Raw genomic sequence first — 17,326 nt, forward strand, 5'->3', positions numbered from 1 at the left:
ATTTTGTACTAGACAGCGGTAAACTGTGACAGCAACACAGCAAACCCAAGGGGAAATGCACAGAGAGCAAAATGAATACATTAGAATAGAATATTCAAATGATCAGAGGGAAATTGTTCTTTCTTTTTTAATAAGCTTATAATAACCACATGTATTTGCGGGATACATTTGAATGATAAAGATGGGAATGAATAGGCAGGTGGGAATGAATAGGCAGGTGGGAATGAATAGGCAGGTGGGAATGAATAGGCAGGTGGGAATGAATAGGCAGGTGGGAATGAATAGGCAGGTGGGAATGAATAGGCAGGTGGGAATGAATAGGCAGGTGGGAATGAATAGGCAGGTGGGAATGAATAGGCAGGTGGGAATGAATAGGCAGGTGGGAATGAATAGGCAGGTGGGAATGAATAGGCAGGTGGGAATGAATAGGCAGGTGGGAATGAATAGGCAGGTGCTTACTGTATTGACTCTCCTTCACAGGGAAGTCTTTGACGGGTGTCTCAGAGTCCTGATGCATACGCAGAGAGATCACCTTCCTCTGCAGGGTAGTCGACTTCCTCACCAGAAACGTCTGCAGACAGGGTAAAAAAGCAACTTGAGAAACACAGACAACAATAAAAACATTGAAATGGAGAATATCTGATACTTTGAAAGTATATGTCTCCATTAGTCCTCCATTGTGTGAGATTGTCAAGGTGTCTTTGCATGAATAGGAGTTTAATGGTAGGGTCAAGTAACTGATGCACCTAAAACTGGTTTCTGTATTCCTCCTATTACCTAAACGGAAATGGCTGTCAAATAAATGGCTCTGCTCTTTAAATGGAATGAAACAGTGAGATGTTTTATGTTGTGTTGACCATCTATGTGAGATGTTTTATGTTGTGTTGACCATCTATGCGAGATGTTTTATGTTGTGTTGACCATGTATGCGAGATGTTTTATGTTGAGTTGACCATCTATGCTAGATGTTTTATGTTGAGTTGACCATCTATGCGAGATGCTTTATGTTGTGTTGACCATCTATGCTAGATGTTTTATGTTGACTATCTATGCGAGATGTTTTATGTTGTGTTGACCATCTATGCGAGATGTTTTATGTTGACTATCTATGCAGCTTTAAAAAAGAGATGGAAATCACAGTGTGACCTCTATGGCTAAATAAAGGATCAACATTTTAAAAAATAAGTGATCAAAATGTAATGGTTGAGTGGTGAGATACATCTCATCTAAATACACAGTAGTTTAGAATTGTATCATTTATTATCTTGTAAAACAGTGTAAGCTTTATGCATGGAAACTCCATGTAAAACTTGACTCCTGTTTCACAATCAGTTTTTTGAAAGAAAAAACAAAAAAACAAATATTAGAATGACTGAGTGTATCTGGTCTCACCCCGGTGGGCTGCGGTTCCAGTATGCTTGTGGAGTCTGCATGGTTAAGTCCCAGCTGCAGCCACACAACGTGCGTCTGCACCAGCCTGTCCAGCACACTCATCCTTCTACGCAACGAGTCGTAGCCTGAATCTCTAGCTCCAGCCAGCCGTGCCCCCACACCAACACAGGGAGGAGCCTGTAGGAACAGACCTCCCACTTCCCCATCCAGCCTGAGAGAGGGAGAGAGATGGGGAGAGGAAGAGATACAATTAGAAATATACCTTTCAAATCCTATATATGTTTCCTGATAGTAATACCCACACGTACACAGAAAAGCAAGCATGTACAAGTGCACATACACAAATAGATACACACAGACTAATAATAAAAACTGGTATGTAATACATTAGCATGGGAGTCAATTAGTAATATTGAGGTGAATCATAGTTATAAATGGATTTCAATACTGAGAAAAGCATAATGGCCCAGGAGGAACAGTACTTCAGTGGAGAAGGACAAATGTACCCAACATCTAAAAATGAAATGACGCAAAGCAAGCACACTTACTGAGGCCCGTATCCCTCACCACTCATACTTCTGAAGAAATGGGTGCTGGGTACGCAGACCCACGAGCCACTGCGGCCCCTCATTAGGAGTTTTGTTTTTTTGGGGGGGCCCGAACCCCCATCAGAGTTGCCCATCCCTGATCTAAGTGATAGATAGTTTTTATTCAGCAGTCATAAAAGCCTTATTTACTTTGAAGAACGACTAAATAGTGACTTTGTCAGACAGCGTAGGCAGCAGCTCTATAGAGATGAGTTGGATAAAATAATAAAGTCATCAAATAAAACAAATGTAATTTACACAAATATGAATAAATGGTTAATAAGTGATAAGCAGTAATGGGCAGGCACTACCATCATGGGACTTTTATTAGTTATTTTATTCTGTGTTGTTACAGCATTCAACCCACACAATAAGTTGGTAGAGCATGGCACTTGCAACGCCAGGGTTGTGGGTTCAATTCCCACAGGTGACCAGTACGAAAATGTATGCACTCACAAATGTTAGAAAAACGCAATTTCCTTTTTATTAATCGAACCGACCTCAAATCACTAATCGCTCAGCACTAATATTTAGCAATCGACAAAATGAAGCCAATACTGGGTATATTTGATTATAATCTACATGTCATTATTATGTACCTAATGTCAGGTAACCTGTAACCCATTTTTGTAACCCATAATCTAATTTACACAAATATGCTTGGTGTTCACTTTGAAAATCCTATACTCTTATACGCTTTCCACTGTCAGATCCCTCTGACTTCCTGTCAACACAATGACATGATGAAACTCCACTACGTGAATGACCAGAGCACATTATCCACACCTGCTGGTGGACACCGGGAATTACAGTGGAACTAAAATCAACGTTACTCAAACTGGCACTCATCATCATCATCAATCAATCCTATCAAGCATCCAGTAACAATGAATTTAACCACTGTTGTTATTACATTTGAACAAGCAACAGAGGTCTGAAAGGATATTCTACTCCTTCCTTAAATGAAACAATCCCCGTTTGAATGTCTTCCACTGTTTCCTCTCCCTCTAACATGCACAGCTAACGTTAGTTCTACATCAGCCCATGAAGGAGGCTGAAGCAAGCCTTCTCATCATACTGGTACTAGAGTAAACGGATGTACAGAAAGAACAATTTTGTTAGTCAGTTTGCCGGTCTGTTTTAAACACACACACTTACCCCTGTAGTATGACAGGCTCTGGGTCCCTCTCTGCTGGCTCAGCCTTCTGCACCACCTCCCTCTTCAGAGTCCCGATCTCCCAGGCAAATGAGTCGATCAGCTACAGTACAGAAAGACGGGAGAATGATCAGTGATGAGGGATAAAGGAAGAGTGATAGAAGCAACCAAGTTGAGAAAGAAATGAAACCGAGTGAGAGTGTGTGTGTACATTTCTTGTATTTGCGTGAGACTACTTTTCACTCATTCCTGCAGACTCGGGAGCAGGGAAAATGTTAGTCACCTCCCAGTGTGTGTGTCCACCCTCGCTTCAGAAGAGCCACTTCCCCTTTACTGACTGGCCAAGACGACAAGGAAAGAGAAAAATACCAATTTCTAGACAAAACAAACCAGAAGAGACGCCAACCTCACATAACATCCTCTAGCCTAAAACATCTCACGCTGATACCGAAGTTTACAAGATAAATAAATCCAGCCATGCAAAACAAATAGTCCAATTTTGAATTTTTCCACAGACCACAGACCAGGTCATATCCAGTATAGGTCACTGTTTCAAACACATGAACACAAAATTAACTGAGTTCACACACACACACACACAACTGTGAAATCTGACTGGACTCATACACGCACCCAGACCCCATCCTCAGTCTATGCTTCTACAGCCATTCCTTGCTCCTTGTTAGTCTAACCATAAATGAACACCAGTCAGCAAACCGCGCACGCACTGCCTGCTACTCTCCCACTACAGCTCACTGCCAAGACACACAGCCGGAGAAGAGCAAACGGAAGCTTTAACACATGCTTAATCCTAGAATCCAATAGATTTAGACAATACAACCTTCCCTAAATAACCACATTAACCATGCTTAAACGACATCAGCTTCTATAGTGAATTACTTACATTAGCAATAGTTCACAATATCTAGTGTAAATCTCCGCTTATCTTGAAAGTGAGTTAGGTAAAATAAGCAATGGTCTAGCATCATTACCACCGAACAAAGACCCCAGCTTGACAACCGTCACCTCTGGGTGTTTTCATTTCATGAGGCGACAAATGTCTTCCTGAAAATCAGGAAGATTGCTCAATTACGTATATGGTTGATTCTAAAGAAGTGGTGTAAATATCCTTGCCTGTGAAGCCCTTTTTGTGCAAAGCAATGATGATGGCATGTGTTTCCTTGCAGGTAACCATGGTTGACAGAGGAAGAACAATGATTCGAAGCACCACCCTCCTTTTGAAGCGTCCAGTCTGTTATTAGAACTCAATCAGCATGACAGAGTGATCTCCAGCCTGATTCTCGTCAACACTCACACCTGTGTTAACGAGAGAATCACTGACATGATGTCAGCTGATCCTTTTGTGGCAGGGCTGAAATGCAGTGGAAATGTTTTTGGGGGATTCAGTTAATTTGCATGGCAAAGAGGGACTTTGCAAATAATTGCAATTCATCTGATCACTCTTCATAACATTCTGGAGTGTACAAACTGAGGCAGCAGACTTTGTGAAAATTAATATTTGTGTCATTCTCAAAACTTTTGGCCACGACTGTACATCTGTCCAAATGAAAGATAACCAGCCATATGTTAGCTATGGGGATTCTTTAAAGTCCAAAATAAGTAAACATTTGTAAACTAAAATGGTCACAAGCAAAGCAATTGACACCACAGAGAGGCAGTGCCATTGAGGCCATCTCCATTTTAAAGTTGCATGTGCCATGCTCTACCAACTGAGCAACAAAGGACCACCATCTGGATAGTGGACAAGTACATACTTCAGGAAAAAGTATAGAGATGGGGGCTCCAACCAGCATGGGGGCTCCAACCGTCTAAGAGCCCAAACATTTACATCTATTTAGCCAAAGCACAAACATCTATAATGTGCTATACTGTATTGTACCCTACTGTGATCTACTATACCTTACTCCACTGGACTGTGCCCTACTCTACTGTGCTCTACTGTACCCCATTCTACTGAACTGTGCTTTACTGTATTCTACTATGCTGTGCTCTACTATAGTGTACCCTACTCTACTGTACTTAAGTGTCTTACAATTAAAGGGCCCATTGACTCTTGATCTAGTGGTCTTGAGACCACTCAAGACCACAAATTCGGTCTTTAATTTGTCGTGGTCTCAACTCACTGGGTCTGGGTCTTTCTTGGGACCAATCTGAAGAAGGAAATGCTCTCTGATCATTGGCTCCCAACCTCCCAACCTATAGGAATCCTAACCAAGTTGACTACATTTAAAATGGTGGAAGCCCTCAACGGCAATGTCCATACTAAATTAAGTAATATTCTCCTTTTATCTCTAGGATTGACACACGACACAAAAACGCCTGTTATTTTACCAAAATAAAGATTGGTAAAATGATAATTCATAATATGCATAGGTAATTAAATCAATCAACACGTTTCAGATTCGTACAATCAACATTGAACATTTTACAGACAACAATAGAGATGATATTGCACTAAATTCAATTGAAAGGTTTGGAAAATCAGGTTAAATCCTGTTGTTACTATTTTGTTAATTTGGTATGCAACTTTTTCCATTATGTTTCTGCACTGACAAATTTAGTGGGGTGGAAAGGAATTCAGGTAAATATTTCAAATATGCAATACCAACAAAGTGTGTGAGTAGTGTGTGTGTGATATATATATATATACACACACACACACATACAGTGGGGCAAAAAAGTATTTAGTCAGCCACCAATTGTGCAAGTTCTCCCACTTAAAAAGATGAGGCCTGTAATTTTCATCATAGGTAGGTACACTTCAACTATGACAGACAACATGAGAAAAAAAATCCAGAAATTCACATTGTAGGATTTTTTATGAATTTATTTGCAAATTATGGTGGAAAATAAGTATTTGGTCACCTACAAACAAGCTCTTTCTGACTCTCACAGTATGTGTACAGTGTAGCTAAAACATGAATGTCCTCCAGTATTTTGGATTTGAGATCAAATTAGCATAATTACATGATAGTACAGAATGCCACCTTTTATTTGAGGGTATTTTCATACATATCTGTTCTACCATTTAGTAGAGGTGTTAAGGTTAAACAAAAATTGGGATCGTTAACATTTAGAAAAATATAAAATAAGAGAAAAACAAAGTATTGCTACAAATGTTTAAATGTAGCTAATTAAACCAAATCACACGCCAGGCACACAACCAATCCCATTTCACGCAAATTTCCCCTCAGATCTGTGCCGCCCATTTCTGTCAGCTAAGTAATAGCTAGCTAGCAAGAACAACAATGAAATGTGGTGTAATTGAAGCTTTTTCTTTTACAAAAAAACAAATGAACATGATCAACCACAACCAAAAGAAGAAGATGGATGATGATGAAGATTGTAGTGTCGGAGATGTTGCTACCAATCCAACACCTCAGAAAAACTCCATGTTCCATAGCTTGCCTTTGCTCCATTTAAAGGGATATCAACCAGATTCCTTTTCCTATCACACAACTTAAGCCAAAAGCACATCCAGTGTAGAGGTCGACCGATTTAAATCGGAATGGCCGATTAAGTCGGGCAGATTTCAAGTTTTCATAACAATCGGAAATCTGTATTTTTGGACACCGATTTTTAAAATATTTTTAATAACTTTATTTAACGAGGCAAGTCAGTTAACACCAAATTCTTATTTTCAATGACGGCCTAGGAACAGTGGATTGTTCAGGGGCAGAACGACAGATTTTTTACCTTGTCGGCTCAGGGATTCAATCTTGCAACCTTACAGTTAACTAGTCCAACGCTCTAACCACCTGCTGCACGAGGAGCCTGCCTGTTACGCGAATGCAGTAAGAAGCCAAGGTAAGTTGCTAGCTAGCATTAAAGTTCTTATAAAAAACAAACAATCATAAATCACTAGTTATAACTACACATGGTTGATATTACTAGTTTATCTAGCGTGTCCTGCGTTGCATATAATCGATGCAGTGCGCGTTTGCGAAAAAGGACTGTCGTTGCTCCAACGTTGCTTAAACAAACATCAATGCCTTTCTTAAAATCAATACACAGAAGTATATATTTTTAAACCTGCATATTTATCTAAAGAAATATATTAACCAGGTGAAATTGTCACTTCTCTTGCGTTCATTGCACGCAGTCAGAGTATATGAAACAGTTTGGGTAGCCTGGCTCATTGCGAACTAATTTGCAAGAAATGTACGTAATTATGACAAAACATTGAAGGTTGTGCAATGTAACAGCAATATTTAGACTTAGGGATGCCATCCGTTAGATAAAATATGGAACGGTTCCATATTTCACTGAAAGAATAAACATTTTGTTTTTTCGAAATTATAGTTTCCGGATTCGACCATATTAATGACCTAAGGCTCGTATTTCTGTGTCTTATTATGTTATAACTAAGTCTATGATTTGATAGAGCAGTCTGACTGAGCGATGGTAGGCACCAGCAGGCTCGTAAGCATTCATTCAAACAGCACTTTTGTGCGTTCTGCCAACAGCTCTTCGCAATGCTCCAAGCATTGCGCTGTTTATGACTTCAAGCCTATCAACTCCAGAGATTAGGCTGGTGTAACCAATGTGAAATAGCTAGCTAGTTAGCAGGGTCTGCGCTAATAGCGTTTCAAATGTCACTCGCTCTGAGACTTGGAGTAGTTGTTCCCCTTGCTCTGCATGGGTAACGCTGCTTCGAGGGTGGCTGTTGTCGATGTGTTCCTGGTTCGAGCCCAGGTAGCGGCGAAGAGAGGGATGTTGTACTGTTACACTGGCAATACTAAAGTGCCTATAAGAACATCCAATAGTCAAAGGTATATGAAATACAAACGGTATAGAGAGAAATAGTCCTATAATAACTACAACCTAAAACTTCTTACCTGGGAATATTGAAGACTCATGTTAAAAGGAACCACCAGCTTTCATATGTTCTCATGTTCTGAGCAAGGAACTTAAACGTTAGCTTTCTTACATGGCACATATTGCACATTGACTTTCTTCTCCAACACTTTGTTTTTGCATTATTTAAACCAAATTGAACATGTTTCATTATTTATTTGAGGCTTTTTTGGTGTCCTGCACAAATGTTATTGGTAACATCGCGGACACTATCCTGTAAGAGGGTTAGTGCTATCTGGGATCCTTGTCGTCCCTACCCTAAACCTAAAAGCAACTTTATTTATTTGCTAGATTCTAGAGCAAATCAATTGATTAATTATTGTGAGAGGAGACTAAACATTTATTTCATTATTGTCACCATCATAATCTGTTAGCCAAATGCAGTAATGGATAACAGTTCAGTTTTCTGTTATACTTTTGAATACAATCAATGTTACATATGTTTATCCAAAACTAATCACCTATGTAAATATGTTTGCAGTTGCACTTTTGAATATAATTATAAAAAGTTGTTTTTATTCTAATGTCTTGCCCACTCTCTAGTGATGTGTTCGACACAATCAAGGTAACAACTGATGACCATTGAGAATGATAGGAATGTCACTTGCATTTTTTTTTTTCTTAAACACATTTTGTCTGGTGATCCATATTTTTTGAAGATCGGAACATCAGTGCTACCAATGAAAAAATACATTTAGAGCCCTGCATACGTGGCGTTAACAGATGTTTGGACATCTATGAACACGCTATCATATCATTTGCAATGAGCCATCACATTGCTGAGAAGTGGGACTGACCACCGAGAACATGGAGGAGGCACACAGCAAAGAACCTAAAAACAGCATCTAAAAACAGCAGCAGTAAGGTAAGCTCCGTCTGGTAGCCATGACTGTGATAAATGGAACTGCACTGCAACCTCACGGTCATAACCAGGACCATATCTGCATTGTGAATTCACTTCATTTCATTTTATGATTTAAAAAAAAAAAATTAAAACGTTAAGAACAATTTTAATTTGTTACATCCCTACCTAGGGCTGAAGCGGTCATGCCATTTTGTCAGCCGGTGATTGTCAAGCAAATAACTGCCGGTCTCAAGGTAATTGACCGGTAATAAACAAACATTTAGCATCTCCTGGCTTCCACGCATAGCCAACAAGCTACTGATGCAGACCTATGGAACATCTACATTTTAAAACGTCTAATAAATCCAAGTAATATATCCTACACAATAAATCCATTATTTATTTTAGACACGTTTAAAGAAACATGACATGAAGAAAATGTAGTCCATTTCAGAAGAACAGAATAGCACTCTCTGATTTGATCTCATATGGCTGTGAGCTACACTACTTCATTTAGCAGACAAGATTTTCTTCGAATTTGGTTGCATTATTTTATAGTATGAAGAATAAGATTAAACAGCTGAATGAAATAGAAATTATACTTTCTCCAAACGATTTGAGGGAGTGAACACATGCAGCTATTCTGTGTTGAGCGGCTAACAAAGAAACAGGTCCTCCTATATGCTTTATTTACAGTTATTTATGTAACTTTAGTTGTGATACAAATGTTGGGCAATATGTTCTGATTTTTAATACATTCTAAGGCTGCATGATGCAACTAACAATCATTTGAAAAAAGTTGCATGAAAGGCTGTACACACTTCATCAGTCTCTTATTCATAATTTGACAAGCACTTGATAATGCCTCAAATTTCCCAGCTGCACCCAGTGTGTGGCTGTAAAGCTCCATAAAAAAAAACAATGCCTTTTGCGGCCAGTGGGCGTCGTGCCCTTGGGCTGAATATAATAATTATAATTCCCTTCTCCTGGCTGTGTGCCGAAGCACTTCTAAACCACATGGGTCTTTCTCACAGGCTACAAGTGAAGACCGACACATCGGGAAGCAACAGGGCGATATTGAAGATATTGGAAGAATTGTCCACATTTACTTTTTGTCAGCCGACAAGATGAGTAGACCTAACGAACAGCAAACGCAAAAGCCTGTCAATCTACTATCCCCTTGGTACAAAGGTTGACCTATTCTCTTCTGTGCCAGAAATAAATATTCCAAACATAGTCTGCGACAGTTGTGGGATGCAATAGATACCAAATTAATACAACCACTAGCGTCAAAAAACCTGTTTTAAGCAATAAGTCTGATGCAAAGATGAGAACATTTAGCTTAAAATTTTGATAAACTATTATGCTATTTCTTCACATTATAAGCGCAGCAATGCATACACAGAAGTAGGCTATGATTGCGAATGTTTCATTAGCAGGAAAACACCACGCTCCAAAGTCACCACAAATGCGATTATGCACGTAATGCCTTTTATTATAAAGGAGTATTTTTATGGTAAAATATCTTCCCCAAAACTGAAACTCGATGCATATGTATGCCAGTTAGGCTCTACACTCGTTGTAAAGTGGATTCATGCGTTTCATTTTAAGAGGTTATTTAGCCACTTTAGTTGTGATACAAACCTTATCATGAGGCGTGCTACATGAGGTGTGAGACCTATGATTTGAAAAAGTTGCAGCGTAAGGCTAGTATTTGGTCCCATATTGCTTCTACCCAATGACAACAAACGTGCAGCTTGTTGGGTGCATTTGCTGTTTGTTTTGGGATGTTTATGGGCCATGTCTAGTGAAGGGTGTCTGGAGTAATTTTCTTTATAACAGAGCATAGACAATGTTTCTGAACACTTCGAAATACATCCTGATGCTGCAATGATTAACTTCTTATGGCTGCAGGGGCAGTATTGAGTAACTTGGATGAAAAGGTGCCCAGAGTAAACAGCCAGCTCCTGTCTCAGTTGCTAATATATGCATATTATTATTAGTATTGGATAGAAAACACTAAAAAGTTTCCAAAACTGTCAAAATATTGTCTGTGCGTATAACAGAACTGATATTGCAGGTGAAACCTTGAGGAAAATCAAACCAGGAAGTGGCTTCTATTTTGAAAACTCCATGTTCCATAGCCTGCCTTTGCTCCATTTAAAGGGATATCAACCAGATTCCTTTTCCTATCGCATCCTCAAGGTGTCAGTCTTCAGACATAGTTTCAGGCTTTTATTTTGAAAAATGAGCCAGAAAGATAACATCGCGTCAGGTGTTCGCATGAGTGTTGCTCACGCAACAGTTTGGGCAGCCATTGCTTTCCCTCTCCTACTGAAAAATACAGTTGCGGTTGATATATTATCAATTATATATTTTAAAAACAACCTGAGGATTGATTATAAAAAACGTTTGACATGTTTCTGTGGACATTACGGATACTATTTGAAATGTGTCTGCGTTGTCGTGACCGCTCTTTCCTGTGGATTTCTGAACATAACGCGCCAAACAAACGAGGTATTTTGGATATAAAAATAATCTTTATGGAATAAAAGGAACATTTATTGTGTAACTGGGAGTCTTGTGAGTGAAAACATCCGAAGATCAAAGGTAAACGATTCATTTTGATTGCTTTTCTGATTTGTGACCTACTTGATGCTAGGTGTACATAATGTTTTGTCGAGTGATCGATAAACTTACAAATGCTTGGATTGCTTTCGCTGTAAAGCATATTTTCAAATTCTGACACGACAGGTGGATTAACAAAAGGCTAAGCTGTGTTTTGCTATATTGTACAGGATTTTTCATAATCATGGCAGCATCCAAGTGAATGTATGTGTTCAAACTAGGACTGTCAAAGTTAAAATAAAAAAGCATTGTGTTACATTTTTAATACTGTAAATATTTTTGACTCCATTAATCGCATCTCTATTTCTTCACCGCACTGACCTTAACACATACGTTACTGCACGGACCCTATACCACACACTGCACTCGATGACAACTGCTGTTATGTAGCACCTTACGTCTTAAAAATCCACTATGTGCGCAGTTGAACAACACTTTTTAAAGGAGAACTTAAGAGTTCAACCATAAACACATTCCCAGGCGTTTCATTAGAGAACAGCAAAAATATAATTTGTACAGAAGTAGCTAGCTAGTAAAGCTAACATTAGCTATCTAGCTAAACAAAATATTGTTTACTATGCCATGGCTGAATGCCTCTTAATATAGCTCTAATTTCCCACAATGGCTCCCCCCCCATCCATAACATTCTAAGAAAGTTGAAGCTCATTTACAGCATTTCTAAACAATTTACAAACTCTAAAATGCTATTTGGAGATCTCAAAAACAAGCAAAAATTACCCCAGCCATTATTGCTGGCGTGAATGAGGAAGCTACAGCAATCTATCTACAAACACATTGCCTATTAGCGGCAACATGAATTCACATTAACTCATCACCAGATTAAAAACTATAATTTAATACGTACATAAAAGTTAGCAGAAAAGGTATATTATTAACAGATGGTAAACAAATACATTTGCTTGAAATATTTATTTTTCAGATTTCCTGTTAATTTCTTGCAATTCTACACATTTTGTCTGGGGTGGGGAGACATTTTTGCAGTTTTAAAAGCTAATTTCCTGCAATTCTACACAGAATGCCATGACTTATGCCATCCGAGTAAACGCTCATGAATTACGGACCGGCCTCGCAGGGTTAGTTAGGGCCCCCGGGAACATGCCCTGTTGGTAATTCACCCATGATAACTACAAGTTTAAATAGCTGGTTAGACTAACTAGACTAATTTACCAATCGAAAAATGTTTAGCTGACATTGTCTAATTGAGTGACTGTCAGTGAGTGACATATAACAAGCGGAAAACTGCTGATGCACAACCAAGTTTCGAAATTGCACCTTGTGTATTCTACTAACAATCAACAATAAGTTGAGCCGCCAACAGTGTTCCTAAATAAAAAAAATACAAAGTCCCGACCTCGGGGTCCTCATATGTAGCTACGGCCGCGTGTGTGTGTGTGTGTGTGTGTGTGCGTGCAAGTGTTAACCTTCAAGAACATTGATAACAGGGAGTAGGCCTAAGGTGGTTGCTGAGGGGAGAAGGGCTCATAATAATGGCTGGAATGGAGCAAATAGAATGATGTCAAACACCTGGTTGCCATGTGTTTTATGTATTTGATACCATTCCAGCCACGTTCTCCCCAATGTTCCTCGGCCTTCATTGTAAATAAGAATCTGTTCTTAACTGACTTGCCTAGTTAAATAAAGGCAAAATAAAAAATTAAGGTGTCACCAACCTCCTGTGGAGTAGGCCTACTTAAATATTGGGAGCATTGTGTTTATGATACAGATTCATTTTGTTTCCGTCCCTGCAATGCACTGCTTTTTAAATGGACAAATCTTTCTTTAGGACCAAATTTGAGCAAATATTTTTTTTAAAATTAAAATCGTGATAAACTAACAAAAATCATTTGATTATTCACAATTCATTATTTGAATTGTTTGACAGCCCTAGTTCAAACATCTTCTATTCTCACTTACAAAAAACGTAATACAAAATTACACCTGACATCATTCAGTTACTAATGGGCAAGACAAACCGGGCGGCAGGTAGCCTAGTGGTTAGAGCGTTGGACTAGTAACCGAAAGGTTGCAAAATCGAATCCCCGAGCTGACAAGGTAAAAATCTGTCATTCTGCCCCTGAACAAGGCAGTTGGCCTAGGAACAGTGGGTTGTCATTGACAATAAGATTTTGTTCTTAACTGACTTGCCTAGTTAAATAAAGGTAAATAAATATACACTGCTCAAAAAAATAAAGGGAACACTTAAACACCACAATGTCACTCCAAGTCAATCACACTGGAAGCAACACTGATTGATAATACATTTCACATTCTGTTGTGCAAATGGAATAGACAACAGGTGGAAATTATAGGCAATTAGCAAGACACCCCCAATAAAGGAGTGGTACTGCAGGTGGGGACCACAGACCACTTCTCAGTTCCTATGCTTCCTGGCTGATGTTTTGGTCACTTTTGAATGCTGGCGGTGCTTTCACTCTAGTGGTAGCATGAGACAGAGTCTACAACCCACACAAGTGGCTCAGGTAGTGCAGCTCATCCAGGATGGGACATCAATGCGAGCGGTGGCAAGAAGGTTTTCTGTGTCTGTCAGCGTAGTGTCCAGAGCATGGAGGCGCTACCAGGAGACAGGCCAGTACATCAGGAGACGTGGAGGAGGCCGTAGGAGGGCAACAACCCACCAGCAGGACCGCTACCTCCGCCTTTGTGCAAGGAGGAGCACTGCCAGAGCCCTGCAAAATGACCTCCAGCAGGCCACAAATGTGCATGTGTCTGCTCAAACGGTCAGAAACAGACTCCATGAGGGTGGTATGAGGGCCCGACGTCCACAGGTGGGGGTTGTGCTTACAGCCCAACACCGTGCAGGACGTTTGGCATTTGCCAGAGATCACCAAGATTGGCAAATTCGCCACTGGTGCGTTTGCTGCCTGCGAAATCCTCCCGCACGACCGGTTTGGCGGTGGGTCAGTCATGGTGTGGGGTGGCATTTCTTTGGGGGGGCCGCACAGCCCTCCATGTGCTCGCCAGAGGTAGCCATTAGGTACCGAGATGAGATCCTCAGACCCCTTGTGAGACCATATGCTGATGCGGTTGGCCCTGGGTTCCTCCTAATGCAAGACAATGCTAGACCTCATGTGGCTGGAGTGTTTCAGCAGTTCCTGCAAGTGGAAGGCATTGATGCTATGGACTGGCCCGCCTGTTCCCCAGACCTGAATTCAATTGAGCACATCTGGGACATCATGTCTCGCTCCATCAACCAACGCCACGTTGCACCACAGACTGTCCAGGAGTTGGCGGATGCTTTAGTCCAGGTCTGCGAGGAGATCCCTCAGGAGACCATCCGCCACCTCATCAGGAGCATGCCCAGGCGTTGTAGGGAGGTCATACAGACACGTGGAGGCCACACATACTACTGAGCCTAATTTTGACTTGTTTTAAGGACATTACATCAAAGTTGGATCAGCCTGTAGTGTGGTTTTCCACTTTAATTTTGAGTGTGACTCCAAATCCAGACCTCCATGGGTTGATACATTTGATTTCCATTGATAATTTTTGTGTGATTTTGTTGTCAGCACATTCAACTATGTAATGAAAAGTATTCAATAAGCATATTTAATTCATTCAGATCTAGGATGTATTAGTTTAGTGTTCCCTTTATTTTTTTGAGCAGTATATATATTTTTTTTAAATGGACCCAATGACTCAGAACCGTGATGCAGTAATTACATGCAAGGGATATGAAACAAATACTAAACTTTAGACTAATTGAATACACTAAGTGAATTTTTCCAAAAACGTATGATTTCTACAAACAGATCTGTATGAAAATACCCTCAAATAAAAGTGACATTCTTTCCTATCACCTTATAGTAATCATTTGATCTTATAACCAAAATGCTGGAGTAGAGCCAAAATGTAAATGTTAGCTTCACTGTCCAAAGTATAGAGTATATAGCCTTTCATCTTTCCCTTGGTCTGGTAAGCCACATGAACAGGAACTGATTTATGACTGGACTGATACGACTCAGGTTGAAGTCAGACAGATTCCTGGAATTTCAGTCTGGAGTGGACCTAATGACACTTCCCTTTTTTCCCCACTTTCCTTTTCATCCTCCTCTCCATTACATTTTAATCATTTAGTAGGAAGCGCTTACCCAGAACGACTTACAGTTTGTGCATTCATCTTAAGATAGCTAGATGAAACAACCACTTATTTCACTGTTGTCGTAAGTACAGCAATGTCAGTGACAGTACGAAAAGACAAGTGCAAGGTTTTTATTAATTTTATTTTAATTATTTTTTTTCTGGGTGGGGGGGGGCATATGTCTTATTTAAAAAACTCTTTGAAGAGGTAGGTTTTTCAGATGTTTTCGGAACAAGGGCAGCGACTCTTCCATCGTAGCATCAAGGGGAGGCTGGTTCCAGAACTGAGGTGCCTGGACAGAGACGAGCCTTGACTGGGCTGAGCAGGAGCTGACTTCCCATAAGGGTGGGATGGCCAACAGTTCCAGAGGTGGCAGAATGGAGTGCTCAGGTTGGGATGTAGGGTTTGAGCATTGCCTAAATGTAGGAAGGGGCAGTTCACATTGCTGCTCCGTAGGTAAGCACCATGATCTTGCAGTAGGTTTAGACTGAAGAAGGGGCGAAGGAAAAAAGTAGTTGCATGTCATCTGCGCATAGCAATGATAGGAGAGACCATGAGAGAACATGACAGAGCCGAGTGACTTGGTGTATAGAGAAAAGAGGGATAAATCTATGAAGATGAGAACAGAGGAGAGAGTCAGCTTTGGCAGAGCGGAGATCCTCCGTGACAGAGTAGAGCAGTCTCAGTTGACTGACCCGTCTTGAAGCCTGACTGATTAGGGTCATGAAGATCATTGAGAGAGAACGAGATAGTTGGTCAGAGACGGCACGCTCAAGTGTTTTGGAAAGAAAAGAAAGGGATTCCGGTTTATAGTTTGAAAGAGGGATCGGGTGATGGTTTATTTTATTTGAAAAAAAAAGAAGTTTGTATTTACCCACTTTTTCGATCTTGTTTCATCGCTGCAACTCCCCAGCGAGCTCGGGAAGAGAAGGTCGAGTCATGTGTTCTCCAAAACATGACCAGCCAAACCACGCTCACTTAACCCGGAAGCCAGCCGCACCAATGTGCCGGAGGAAACACCGCTCACCTGACGACCGAGGTCAGACTGCAAACGCCCAACCCGCCACAGGTGTAGCTAGAGCACTATGAGCCCACCAGGGCCAAACCCTCCCCTAACCCGCTGGGCCAATTGTGCGCTGCCCTATGGGACTCCCGATCTTGGCCGGTTGTAATACAGCCCAGGTTAACAAACAGATCAACGACCATTTCGAATCCCGCCATACCTTCTCCGCTATGCAATCTGGTTTCTGAGCTGGTCATGGGTGCACCTCAGCCACGCTCAAGGTCCTAAACGATATCATAACCACCATCGATAAAAGACAGTACTGTGCAGCAGTCTTCATCAACCTGGCCAAGGCTTTCAACTCTGTCAATCGCAGACTCAATAGCCTTGGTTTCTCAAATGACTGCCTCGCCTGGCACACCAACTACTTCTCAGACCGAGTTCAATGTGTCAAATCGGAGGGCCTGTTGTCCGGACCTCTGGCAGTCTATGGGGGTACCGCAGGGATACTCAGGCCGACTCTTTTCTCTGTATATATCAATGATGTTGCTCTTGCTGCTGGTGATTCTCTGATCCACCTCTACGCAGACAACACCATTCTGTATACTTCTGGCCCTTTTTTGGACACTTAACTAACCTCCAAACGAGCTTCAATACCATACAACACTTCCTCTGTGGCCTCCAACTGCTCTTAAAACGCTAGTAAAACTAAATGCAT

The 17,326-nt window shown here is 40.6% G+C and overlaps 1 protein-coding gene across 1 annotated transcript in view; it reads right to left on the minus strand.

The window, feature by feature from the left end:
• LOC139411468 (Ras and Rab interactor 2a) overlaps nucleotides 1-17,326 on the minus strand; it is a 65,378-nt gene that overhangs the window by 25,176 nt on the left and 22,876 nt on the right. The window contains exons 3-5 of the mRNA XM_071157886.1: nucleotides 3,138-3,238; nucleotides 1,393-1,603; nucleotides 460-571 (exon numbers count right to left, since the gene is read on the minus strand). Of these exons, the coding sequence (XP_071013987.1) occupies nucleotides 460-571; nucleotides 1,393-1,603; nucleotides 3,138-3,238 (424 nt within the window). The remainder of the gene's footprint in view (nucleotides 1-459; nucleotides 572-1,392; nucleotides 1,604-3,137; nucleotides 3,239-17,326) is intronic.

This window comes from Oncorhynchus clarkii, chromosome 1 (assembly GCF_045791955.1).
Source record: "Oncorhynchus clarkii lewisi isolate Uvic-CL-2024 chromosome 1, UVic_Ocla_1.0, whole genome shotgun sequence".
Lineage (NCBI taxonomy): Eukaryota > Metazoa > Chordata > Actinopteri > Salmoniformes > Salmonidae > Oncorhynchus > Oncorhynchus clarkii.